We start from the raw sequence: 13,074 nt of genomic DNA, 5'->3' as shown, positions 1-13,074 counted from the left end.
GTTTTGAAAACAAGCTGCACATCAGAGAGATTCACGGAATTTGTATTGTTCTACTCTATCTGTGGCAGTACCCATCTTATTTGGTGTTTATCAAGTTCCCAATAAAACATGTTTTTGAATAAACAAAGGTGAGAACACAGCTCTGCCCTGCTGGGAAGAAGGTTCTCCAACACATTAAACTTCAAGGCACTTGAAGAACAGGAGAAAATACAAGGTGACCAAAAGATCGTTTTTTGGCTAAAAGACTCCATCAGCAGGGCCCTTCCCCATGAGTCCTTTGCCCCAGAGTGTTTTCATGCTCTGATTCTAAAAAGCTTTGAAAACACAAACCCAGAAGAAGAACTGGGGTCTCCTTCACCAACTGCTTTGCACCACCACCCCCTTTCCCTACAAGATGCTCCCCCCAAAAATGTGGAAAGAGTTCTCCACAGGAAACTTTATTTTGGGAACTGTATGGCTGTTGTTGGATTTTTGTTTTGGTTTTGCATTCTCAAGCTTTGGTCTGACTAGGAGCAGGGCAGAAGGACCTGATGACCTTGACCTTGACCAAAACTACAAGCAAGTTCAGGCAGACACTCCCCTGGGTAAAAATTGACAGGAAGCCAGATCTCATCCAGAGAAGCCACCAGGAGGATGAGCAGCTCCATCAACAGTGAGTCAGCACTTGCTCTGGCCTGGCCAGGGGACTGCCTGTATGTTCACCAGAAAGAAAGGTTCAGAATAAAGCAGCTTCATTGGAGTTCTCAGTAATTCAAATGGAAGTGAGACCATTGTCATGGGAACAAATGCTTCATCGAAACAGGATGATGTTATTGAACTATTCATACGGTCACAGGCTGTCCACAAACACAATGAATTCCAGTGTCTCAACTTTCAAATTAAAAACAAACAAAACACTCGGAAAGAAAAGGAGAATGGGACGCTGGAATGAGCAGGGGGCAACTTCAGTGAACCTGTTCAGTTCTGTTCATTTCTAGAATCACACAGAAGTGACAATCCTCTCATTCCTCTAGTGGAGGGTAAAAATAAATAGTCTAAACAGACAAAGTAGAAAGTTAAGGCAATTACCCAGCTAATTCAAAACAAACAGAAAACAGAGGCTGGGCTTGAGGCCTCAGTTATCCAAATGGGCTCATATAACGAACAAAGACAGTTTGTTGTGTTGATGTTTTCTACAATTTTATTTTTAAGCTGTGGACAATATTGACATAGTTCTCCCCCCACCCCACCCATATTTCCTTTTCTGAGTTCTACATTAATTTCATTTGTGATTTAACTTATTCATTGTGAAAACCTCCTTTTTTCTGAAAATGTCATTGCCTCAGGGGAAAAGCTATTCAGATCCTACATGTAGCACTGAATGAGGCCTCAGAAGCCAGGCAGCCCAACTGCTCCATCTTACAGATACAGAGACTGAGTCCTAGGGAGCTCAGTGGAGGCAGGCTTAAATTCAGAGGAGACTTTGCTGGCCTCCCCCTTTAGGCTTCTGAAGGATAAGAGACCTGCCCAGAGTCCTGCTGGGAGTGGTTCAGACTCCAAACCCAGCCCCCTTTCAACTACACCATGAAGCAAACTCTGACATCCCTAAAAATCATTCCACAATGAGAAGGAAAGTTGATCTTTATTAAGTCAGTGGCAATTCAGGTATATTCCTAAAGATTCCTCCTGTCCTCCATCCAAAGAGCAGACACCAGACCCCAGACTAACACATGCCTCATGCATGGCAATCCAGGAAGCCTGGCAAAGGAAATGGTGGGAAACCACTCCAGCATCTCTGCCAAGAAACCCCCCCCCCAAAAAAATGGGGTCATGGAGAGTCAGACATGACAGAAACAACTGAACAACAACATTCTAGCTCACTCTCCAATCATTTAATCAACGAACATTTTTGAGTACCTACTCTGTGCCCACACTGTGTTTAGCACTTTTATAGAGATAACTTCAACTTATCCTCATAAAAATGCTGTAAGGTAGGTGCTATGACTATCTCCATTTTACAGTTGAGAAAACTGTGAGGGGAAATGTTGTGACTTGCCCAGAGTCATTCAACTAGTGAATGTCAGGAAGGACTTGAACCCTGGTCTTCCTGACCCCAAGGCTGGCCTTCCTAGCCGCTACCTTCCACACTGCCTCTCAGCTAATGTTCCTGTAACTAAGATTGGCAAAGTGTTTTGCATACATCATCTCCTTTAATTAAGGATTTTCTAAATAAAAATAGCCAACATTTACATAGCACGTTAATGCACAGATACATATATAATGTATATGTGTATGTATATGCATAGAATTTATGTATTTATATGTAATATGTATTATATCATTTCATTGGATCCTCACAACAACCTTGTGAGGCAGGTGTTATTTTTATCCCCATTTTACAGATGAGGAAACTGAGGCACAGAGTGGTTAAGAGGACTTACGTAGAGTCAGACAGCTAGCAAGTGTCTGGGGCAAGATTCAAACTCAGTTCTTCCCAACTCCAAATTTAATAGTCTAGCCATGACTATGGTGGCCTGAATCTGAGCCTGAGCTCTTGAGAAAGCAGGCTTCTAAAGACCACATAATACGGGAGCTATTTTCTGGCTAGAATAAGGCATTCCCATAGCTTCAGGGAAACAGGAGCCTGTCTTTGTCCAGATATACACCTCCACTTATCACATTCAACCTCAGCTGTCACCCTTCAGACATTAAAAGCTACACCAATACTACAGCATATGGCAAAAGAAAACAGAAAAATGCCAGATGGCAAGAGTTCCTGAGCTGGGGTCCACAAACCCCTACCAGGCTAATTTCTGGGTGTGCATGAACTTGGATGGGAAAAATTCACATCTTCCTTTTGACTGTGGTTGGTTCCTCTGGAATTGGATGTACTTATTCCACATTGCTATTTTTCTTAAAAAGGCTGTAGTCACAGGATGCTTCAGACCACCAAGGGACCCAAGGACTAGGCTGACAAGTCCCTCTTCTACTAGAATTTGGTGGATAACAAAGGGCAGAAAATCCCCTTATTCCCCAGTGTCCTTTATCCCTGTGAGTCCAAGACTACTTTACTGTAGCCACTAATTTCCAGACTGATCCTGGACAGATGCATATCATAAAACAGAAAGGGTGATGGATTCTGAGTCCAAACCCTGACTCTCACTTCCTGATGGCAGGACCTATTTCACCTTTATGGGCCTCAGTTTCTGCATCTGCAAAATGATGGGTGTTGGACTCTGTGACCTTGAATGTGTCTTCCAGCTCCAATTCTAGGATCCCAGACCTCAGTTTTCATGTCTATAACATGACAGAGTTGGACTGCCCAACACTGAAGGGCCCTTCCAGCTCTAAATCTATGACCCTATCACCACACCTTCCCTGGTAACCTGGCTTCTGCCTTGATTTGTTGTAAACGTCAGACACAAGCTGTTTATTCTCCTGCCTCACCCCAAGACTTTATTTAATTTCCCATTTGCCTTGGCAAGTAGAGGCCCTGTCATTCTATGCTTAGAATCAGACAATTAGGAGGAGATTCCTACACAAGTGGATTTGCTCATGCAACTTTCAGTGAAGTCTCTCAATTCTTAATTTCTTCCAGTACTCAAAGCACTTATTCAGCATTGACTGAGCCAGGCATTGTGCTAGGAATAATAAAAGGAATAAAAAAAAAAAAGAACCTAAACAGTGATCATAAGATCACATGTGTCAGAAATTCAGCTAAATCCAAGGTGCTTCAAAACCTCATGTTGCAGCCTCAGCACATCCAGGGTGATGTTCAGGTTAGAACTGTTTTGTAGCACATTCAAGGTATAAATGAAAATAACCACGACTGTCCTATGTGGTTTGGCTTCCCAAATCTGCATAGGCAGCTGAAATAACAAGCTTCAAGCAATTTACAGGAATAATGAATGGACAAAACTGTATTTCCCATCACAGCTAGCAAATGTGGAAAAGCAAACCAACACAGCCTCCAACATGGACAAATGGACACAAACAGTAGGTCTTACCAGAAACGGGCTCCAGCAAACACAAGAGACACACATGATGGCCAAGAGCTGAATGATCATTTCAAAATGATGAGATCTGCCTTGTCGGTGCTGCTGATTCTTGAACTTGACTCTCAGGAGCGTGATTCCTGTGATGGCATTGCACAAGAATGAAATGCCCAGGGCTAACAGCCCCAGAAAAGAAAAGAGCAAGATATAAAATCGGTCTTCCCAGTCTTGGATATGCTCAGTTCTGTAGAAACACCAGGTCCGGGATGCTTGGATCTCATAGGCTCGGAGCCCCAGGATGGGTAGCACGGCAATGAAGATGGCAAAGAGGCACACACCCGCCAGCATCATCTTCACATGCTTGGATGTCATCTTCGTGGAGTGGAATATGGGTTTGGTGACTCCGATGCATCTCTCTACTGCCATCACACTACCCAGGAAAAGGGGGCACAGCCCAAAGAATACCATGCATATTCCAAAAATGCTACATAGGACATTCGACTGATCAAAGCGAATCCAGTCCTTGTTGGAGGCATAGACAAACACAGCTATGGCTCCATTGATGAGGTGGCCAAAAAGGTCAGTGATCACCAGGCCACTGGCAAAGAGCAGGAAAGATGCCTTAGACTTCTGCCTAAATCGCTGGTATGCCTTCATGAGAATGGCAATGGCCAGGCTGTTGGAGAGAATTCCTACTGTCATAAAGACAATGGAGAAAAAGACTGAGAGCCTGTTTTCAGTTTGGCACGTGGTGTTGGTAAGGACCCCTGCAGCAGGAGAAGGTGACTGCTTGGATGTGTTCATAGACATGGTGACAACAAAGATACACTGAACTCTCAAGACATTATCTCCATCTCACACTGGGGCTGTCTTGCTGTCAGAAGGTATCTGTAGCATGAAGGAAAAGAAAAGAAAAGAAAAGAATCCCACCAGGTTAGGAAAAGCACGTCGAGCATTGCTCATCTGCCATTTGAAGCAGAAGCTTCCAGGGGAGTTTGGCGGTAGCAAGTGAATCCTCCAGCCAATCACAGGGAAGGTTGCATAATGTTCCCAAAGCACATATGCACGTACTTCTACATTTCCTTTGCAAGAAAAGGACGCTGCCCAAAATGAGAGGCTGTGTGTGGTTAAACTTCCAACCACACCAGCAAATTGTGTCTCTCTTAATGCTTTCCTGCTGAACCAACATTGGTAGATATGACACTCTGATACTCAGCTGACCCCAGATGGAAAAGGGACATTAGCCAAAGGAGCCACAAATAAAATATGGAGTCGGATGACCTGGGTTCAAATTCTGGCTCTTTTTGTTAGTATGACCTTGAGCAAGACCTCAGTTTCCTCATCTGTGAACTGAGGGGGTTGGAATTGGCATCCTTCTAAAGGTCCCATTCAAGAGTAGTTCATTCTTTGTCTCTTCATTCCCAATACCTAACACAATACCCTCGAGATAATAGGTGCTAACAAAGGCTGATTGATTGATTGATTGATTGATTGATTTTAAGAAAATTTACCTTCATTTGGGAGGTGACACCAAGCAGGAAAAGTGAAACTTTGAAAAGGAATTACCGAATACACAGGACACAGAACACAGGAAGCAACCCTAACCTTTCTGGGACCATAGACCTCAAGGTAGAAGGGACCTTAAAGGTCACCTGGGGAGAGCTCTTCATTCTACAGATGGGGAAACTGAGGCTCCAAAAAAAAGGGACTTTCTCAAGGTGGCACAGGTAGTAGGCAACAGAGCAAAGATTTAAACCCAGGTTTTCTGATTTCAGCTTATGGTGGGCAGCTTGAGCTAACCCCTCCCTATCCAGCCAGTCTGGTCATGGAGAAACTGGCCCAGCCAGATGAATTAACTTTACCTTCCAGTGAATTGATCTGGAACCCTCGGGCAAGGAACACATATGGACAGCTTTATGTACTGAATGGGAGAGTTCTGACACCTCACAGAACCTCCCTGAAGGCTGATGGCAGAGGGGGGAGCTTTTATGGGAAACCTGTGCTAGTTTGTTCATCAGCCTAGTAAAGCACCTGGTGGGCCCTGACACCAGATGTGAAGCCCTTCTGGGACACAAGTTCATTATTAGTTAGTTTTTCTATAGCCTTATGGTTTAACAATTGTGCTCACTGAAGGAGAAGGATGCTGAGAAATCATCTAATCAGAAGGTTCTTAGTCTGTGGGCCATAGGTCTCCAAGGCAACTATGGATAGATTTCAGGATGTCTGTGACTTGGATGGAAAAAAATGTACTTTTCTTATTATCACTAACTTCTAAGTGAAATTGGACATTTCCTACAATTGGGAACTTTTTTTTTTAGTTTTTATTTTGAGAAGGCCCATAGGCTTCACCAAACTGCCCAAGGACTCCACTACACACACACACACACACACACACACAACACACACACACACACACACACACTCTACATAAGGCTCAGTGCAATTGAGTGACTTGCCAGAGGCCATGACCTTATGGATTCTTAGCAAAAAGGGCCATCTAGGCCGATAAGGAAATAAAGGAGGTTCCGAAAAGTTAAGGCATCGAAGTAGCAAACGAAAGAGCCAGGATTTAACCTTAAATTCCCTGAGACCACCTCTCAGGCTCATTTCTCTGCACCAACCTCTCCTTCTAACTGAAACGGAAAAGAAGAAAGTGCCCAAGGAATTTGTTAGTTTCTTCTTAAAGATAGGCGGCGATTTGTTTTAATTTGCTGAGTTTGGGTTTTTGGGGGGGTTTTGTATTTTTCCTCTGATGAAGTGACCACGTGCCAAGCACCGTCTTTAAAGTCTGCACAGCCAAGAGACTTCCCAGCCTCCTTCTCAGTTGTCACAGACTCCGGACCCGCCTTCGTGCTCCTCTCACCACCTGCTTAGCCCTGCTTCTGACAGCTCGTAAGAGTTTCATGGAAACCTGTCTAAAATCTAAGGCAGATCACACCAATCGCACACACGCGCGCATCCCATTTGAGGGGTTTCTCTTTGCCCCGCCAGCAATGCAGAAAGCAGCGGGGCTGAGGGGAAAGGGAAGGGAAGGGAAGAAAAGGTTAAGAATGGGTATTTGTACCACATCTGCCGGAGACGCTGAGCCTTTAGTTCTGCTAGGAGATGGGATACACCGAATCGTGGCTTGAGTTCTGAGATTGAGGGATTCTGTAAATCTGTGATCATAGCGAGCCCCCCAACTCATTTCACCCCCTTAGAATGGTTAAGAAAGGACTGGATTACATCTCGCAACGTCCCACCAGGGTCACCGAGCCTGGGTGGAATGAGTTCGCTTGGCTTTTCCGGGACAGTCTGGCTAGCTGCTGGGAATTCCAGAGGCAACCCTCCGGGGAGTGGCGACCACGAGGCCCTGACCGCCCAGGGCCTCCCTCTGCCCTCAGCTGGGCTCTTACTCACACTTGGTTCACTGTACCCGTTACTTCCCACCACTACCCCCAGGCCATTTCTTGCAACATCGCCCTCCCCCCCGACCCCGTCTGCTTTCCAGCTGCCTGGGATTGCTCAAGCCTGCCAAAAGTGAGAATGGATAGATGTATTCCTAACTAGCCACGGGAATGGGATAGAGGGGCTCCAGGGCTGGACAACGAGTGCAGCAGTGCAAGGTGGACCTAACTGACAGAAATCCAGAAAAGGTGGGGTACTGTGGAGGGGGTGGGGAAAGCAGAGCAGGTTATTTCCTTCCTTCCTCGAGGGAGCCAGATCAGAAGCTGGACCACCCCCAACGTATCTCCTCTCCTCTTTCCTTCTTCTTTTCCTTCTTCTGTCGTCTGGAATTTGACCCAAACCTGGTGGCCAAACGGGCCGCGCTTCTCCGAGAGTAAGGGCTCTGTCAGCAGAGATCCCGGCGGCGCGACACTCTATTATGGAGGAAGCCGCGGGTGCGGGAAAGGGAGGAGGAGGAGTTGGAGGCCGCAGTCCCAGCGCGGGGGTCCAGGGGTTCCCTGGCCTCAGGGGAGTAATTACCTGGGTGCGCCCCGCAGCCCGCGGGGACGCAGGCACATGGCGCCAGTCTAGGCCACATCGCGGCTCCAGGCTCCAGGCTCTTGACTTGGGTTGGCTCCTCCAGAGCCGTGGGTCTGTCTTCTCCGATCGCACTGAAGCAGGAACCGCGGCTAGTCCTTCTAACCTCGCCTCCTCTCTCTACTTCTCGCAGCCTGCCACCGCCAGCTCTGCAGAAGAGAAAGATCTGCCTAGGCTTGCCCTCAGATCCCTCCTTCTTCTTTCCCTCTTTTTCCTCCTCCTCCTCCTCCTCCTCCTCCTCCTCCTCCTCCTCCTCCTCCTCCTCCTTCTCCTTCTCTCTCTCTCTCTCTCTCTCTCTCTCTCTCTCTCTCCTCTCTCTCTCTCTCCCTAGCGCGGCTCTTGCGCCAGGATATAGATGGTTCGGACACCCGCTCCCTCACCAAGTCCCCTGCTCCTCTCCGCCGCCTTTTCCTTGACAGTGGGACAAGATGAGGACCAGAGGACGCGGCTACAACACCACCCGCAGCAGCTCACCAGCAGAACTGGCTGGGTACAGGCGGTTACAAGGAAAACTACATAGGCGTCTCCAGGCGTTAGCGAAAGCGCAAGAAGGCTGCAGAGTCCGACTTTGGAGAGCAGCAGAGAGAAACCCCTAGGCTGCGGATGTCATCCTCGCTGGGACTCAGGTGGAGTAGGAGAGACAGCTCTGGAACCGTCCCAATGCTCACTCCCTTGCTCGGGCAAGGACGTGAATTGTCAGAGTGGAAGTCACTTCCTCCAGGCTCAAGAATGCCGCCCCTGGTCCCTTCTGAAGAGAATGGAGACAGGGCTTAAAGCCACCTCGCAGGACCTGGCAACAGCACAAACTGGCCTTGGCTTCTGCAGCTAGAGCATGAAGGCTCAGGCAACCGTTTGGCAAAATAAGGGTTGTCATTATACCTGGGCAAAGGCGCTTCGTAAAAGTGAAATGCATTGTTCATTGGTTCCTAACCAATGCAGGGGGGAAGCAGTGACGGGAGTAAGTAGCATCCTAGTTTTTAGAAATGCCATTCGGGTTGAAGATCGCTTCTAATCCGTACGGGGGAACCCCATATTAAGCTTAAACTACACTAAGTCTTTTGAGACTGTGTGTGTGAAAGTCAGGTAATTACAGGTACAGATTCTGTCGCATAGGACTCAAAAAGGAGAGTGTTACTGTTGGGACATCGTGAAATGTACTGACCCTTGAGAGTCCCCACGACATTCTTTAAATATACATACATACATATGTATCTGCAGACCTAGCATAGTGCCTTCTACATGGTGGGATCTGGTGTTGAATTGAATTTCTTAAATGCGTGTTGGTGCATTGGTTTGAATGCTTGTAAGTGGGTTAGCAGTTCAGGAAAATCGTTTGTAATTATGTAAGAAAAGTTACTAAATTGTTCGTACTCTTTGACCCTCGGATGCCTCTACCGGATTATAGATACTATCTCCATCCCACACTCCAAGGAGATGTTTGAGAGCAAATAACGATCCAACTATGCAAAAAAACAAAAAAAAAAGAAAGAAAGAAAAAGTGTTATTTGTGATAAAAAAAAAGCTGGAAAAAAACATTTTGTGCACAAATATCACAGAACCATAAATTGAGAACCTGAGGAGACTCAGGGGTTATCTAATCCAATCCTTCATTTTACAAATGAGGAAACTGAGAACTATGGCTGTAAAGTGACCCCCCAAAAGTCTCACTCAGGTACTAAGAATCACGGGTGGCATTTGAATAGGAGGGAGGAATGGTGGAATTTGAATCCAAGTCCTTCCAGTCCTACCTCTGACATTTACTACTGTTCACAACTTTGGGTTGGGAGAATGCATGAATGTACTATGGTCTATTAAGGAGTGAGAAACATGAAGAATCTGAAGAAATCTGCTCAGACCTTTATAAAGTGACCATGAGAAGAAAAAAACAGCTTAAACAATTGCTAGACATGGCTGCAACAATGTAATGAATGAATTGATTGAAAGCTTTATTATTGCTTCTAGTATGTGCCAGGGATAACAAAGAATCAATTGTAAGCTCAAGTTGCTTACACTACCAGGGGAAATAGAAATGTTCCACACAGAGTAGAAAAGACCCCAGAAAGAGACAACAGAATTGAGGTCAAATATAATGGACAAGGTTGGCACCTTACTGCCAAAATTTTTCCTACACCACAAGAGGGGAGCCTGCAGCCTTGAGGCCCCATGTGACCCTCCAGGTCCTCAAGTGCAGCCTTTTGAGTGAATCCAAACTTCACAGAACAAATCCCCTTAATAAAACGATTTGTTCTGTAATGTTTGGACTCAGTCAAAAGGCTAAGAACCTAGAGGGCCACATGTGGCCTTGAGGCTGCAGGTTCCCCACCCCTGGCCTGCACCCTTCCTTTCTGTGAACCACTGGTCAACTTCAAAAGTGAAAAGTGGGGCATGTTCTTGACCGCACTGGCTCTATCTGGCAGTTTAGCAGAACTGTTTGGGGGAATGTGCTTCATGTAGGGGAGCTGTTTGGATGTTTATTAGGAAATATAATTTGTGCAAAGCAAAAGATAGCCATAAAAAAAAAGAGGGAGGGGGGATGCTTAGATACCTTCTTTGGGATTCTTGATGATTTGCTTCAGGAAGAAGTGAAAAGGCATCTCAACATTTCATTTTCAGTTTGGACCTAGCTAGTTTCCCCCAAGCTCTTCCAAGTGCCCTCTTCCCCAGGGAATTAAAAACAGTGAATCATGGCTCCAATGACCCAACCCAATCTAGTGAGAACTGATAAGGCGTCTGTTGTTCCCAGAGCTGTCATTCAATTCAATTCAATTAATATGTATTAAACATCTGCTACTGTGTCAGGCACAAACACACACACAGAGTCCCTACCCTCAAGAAGCTTACATTCTACCTTTGACCTCTTTCGATATTGGCCTGGCTGCTGCTGCTGCTGCTAATGGTAAAATATTGTCAAGAGAATAGCTATGTATATCCTGGTTCCTGTAGAATTATCTAACTCCTGCCCCATTCCTGAAACTCTTCACCAAGTGACTACACAACGAGAGGAACAAAGTACAGCCCCTCCCTCTCCAAGTTTCAGTGAAATATTGTCATCCCTCCATCCTCACATGAAGAAGGGATACCAGATGGAGATAAATCTCATCTCAGTTCAAAGATGACAAAGGGCCTAGAAATTCCTAGAAATTACAATGAATCATAAAATGCCAAAGTGAGAAATTCAATTATTCATTAATTTTTAAAAGGATGACTAGCCTGCTCTGAAGGAGGGACTGAGGTGAAATTTTAAACAACATGATACATAAAGGGAATCCTGTATGACCCAGGGAGAGTCAAGTAATGGAATATTCTGGTTAAGTGCCATCTGGTTAGCAGCCATCTTTTTTTTTCTGTCCAGACTTGGGATTTTATCCATGTGGGAAACTTCTTCTTTCATTGAGAGGGGATCCCTCTACCAATGTAGATTGGCAACTGTTTGTAATATAGCAATCAATCATAAGCATTGATTAAACATCACTCACATCAGCCAGGCACTGTTCTGGATTTGGAGACCACAAGTAAAAATGTATAGTCAGCTGTCCCAATTTTACTATTGGTAAGAAATGAAGAAAGGACCACAGTGACCTTCCCCCTACCTAGAGAGACTGACTGAGGTTGGGAGAGTGATGCTGTGTATACCTGGGTTCAAATCCCAGTTTGGCCCATTACCTAGTGCGGGACCTTGAGCAAGATGATAGAGCACCTCCATTTTCTCATCTGCAAAATCGGGGAACTATACTAACTGGCTTGTGAGAGCTTTTCCAGTTCTGGATTTATGATTCTATGTTCCTAAAAGAACTAGAACCTCAACAACCTTCCAGATAAATGATGCCCCTCTAGCTTATTGCATCCTCTAGTGTATTGATCAGTCCACAAGCATTTGTTAAGTGTTTACTACTATGTAGCAGGCACTGTGCTAAGTACTAGGGAAACAAAAAAAAAAAATTAGGATTAGGGTTAGCCTCCAAAATACCTCCTGCCCTTAAGGAGTGAATGTGGGGAAAACAACATATATATAAATAAGTATATACAAAATGAACAGAAAGTGTCCGAAAAGTAAGTGCTTGAAGACTTATGTGCAGATATATATGCGTAGTATATTTCTAACATTCAATGAAGACAAGTGAGAGGAACTTGATTTTTCACCTGAAAAAATGTAAACAACTGCTTAAATGTTACTTCTCCCAGTAGATAGTCAAAGGATATGTACAGGCATTTCTCAAAGGAAAAATAAACAATGTGACCCGCAGCACAAGGGGGACAAAATGCTCCATCAGTAAGAATTTTAAAAATGAACAGTGAAGCAACTCTGAGGTTCCACCTGACATGGATCAGGACTAAAAAGAAAATGACAATTGTTGGTGAGGCTGTGAGAAAACAGGAGCCTTTGTGAAGCCACAGTGCTTATTAAATTCAGAATTTTAAAAAATGAATGTTTTTTTAAAAGAAAAGCAATGAAGCACAATTTAATTACACTTTTCTTCCTAAAATATTGTCATTAATAATATTTAGTGGGACCAAAAAGATTTTTGTGCCATTAAATAACAAATTTGTAGAAATCTAGAATAAACACATGCTCTACTGCAATCCAATGTATAAACATTGTCAGCCAATCAAATATTATTATTATTTATTATTGTTGTTGTTGTTGATTCTAAAATGTTCATCCCTCATTTTTCTTGAAAAAAAATCATTGGGGAGTGTGGCAATGCTTCAACTTTATTGTTAGGAAAATGATTCTTTGGGACATCTCCTGGTATATAGGAAAGGAGAGGAATGCCAGTCACAGCCAGTCATAACATCACTCACCAGGCTGAACACAGCAAGGAGAGCAAATCAGTCAATACTTAAAGATATTAATTCATTAGAAAGTCAAATACTGAAGCTGCAGCTTAAATACTTTGGACACAAAATGAGAAGATAGGACCCACTGGAAAAGACTTTGATGTTGGAGAGATTGAAGGCAAAAGGAAAAGGGGAAGGCTTAGTATGAGATGGAGAGATAGTGTTATGGAAACAATGAACATGAATTTGGACAGACTTTGAGAGATAATGAAGGATAGAAGGGCCTGGTGTGCTGCAG

General features: G+C 44.5%; 1 protein-coding gene across 2 annotated transcripts in view; it reads right to left on the bottom strand.

The window, feature by feature from the left end:
• The window catches only part of PTGFR (prostaglandin F receptor), a 40,919-nt gene extending 32,705 nt beyond the window's left edge, over positions 1–8,214 (bottom strand). Inside the window, exons 1-2 of one of the 2 annotated variants that reach the window (XM_020968562.2) lie at positions 7,941–8,214; positions 3,987–4,862 (exon numbers count right to left, since the gene is read on the bottom strand). In XM_020968562.2, coding sequence (XP_020824221.1) covers positions 3,987–4,784 — 798 coding nt within the window. In that variant the 5' untranslated portion in view covers positions 4,785–4,862; positions 7,941–8,214. The remainder of the gene's footprint in view (positions 1–3,986; positions 4,863–7,940) is intronic. The other variant, XM_020968561.2, reaches the window with a different exon arrangement.
• Between the last annotated feature and the right edge of the window lie 4,860 nt (positions 8,215–13,074).

Source organism: Phascolarctos cinereus, unplaced genomic scaffold (genome assembly GCF_003287225.1).
Source record: "Phascolarctos cinereus isolate Bilbo 61053 unplaced genomic scaffold, phaCin_HiC Scaffold_5;HRSCAF=322, whole genome shotgun sequence".
NCBI classification, from domain to species: domain Eukaryota; kingdom Metazoa; phylum Chordata; class Mammalia; order Diprotodontia; family Phascolarctidae; genus Phascolarctos; species Phascolarctos cinereus.
This window is presented reverse-complemented; position numbering and strand designations above follow the sequence as displayed.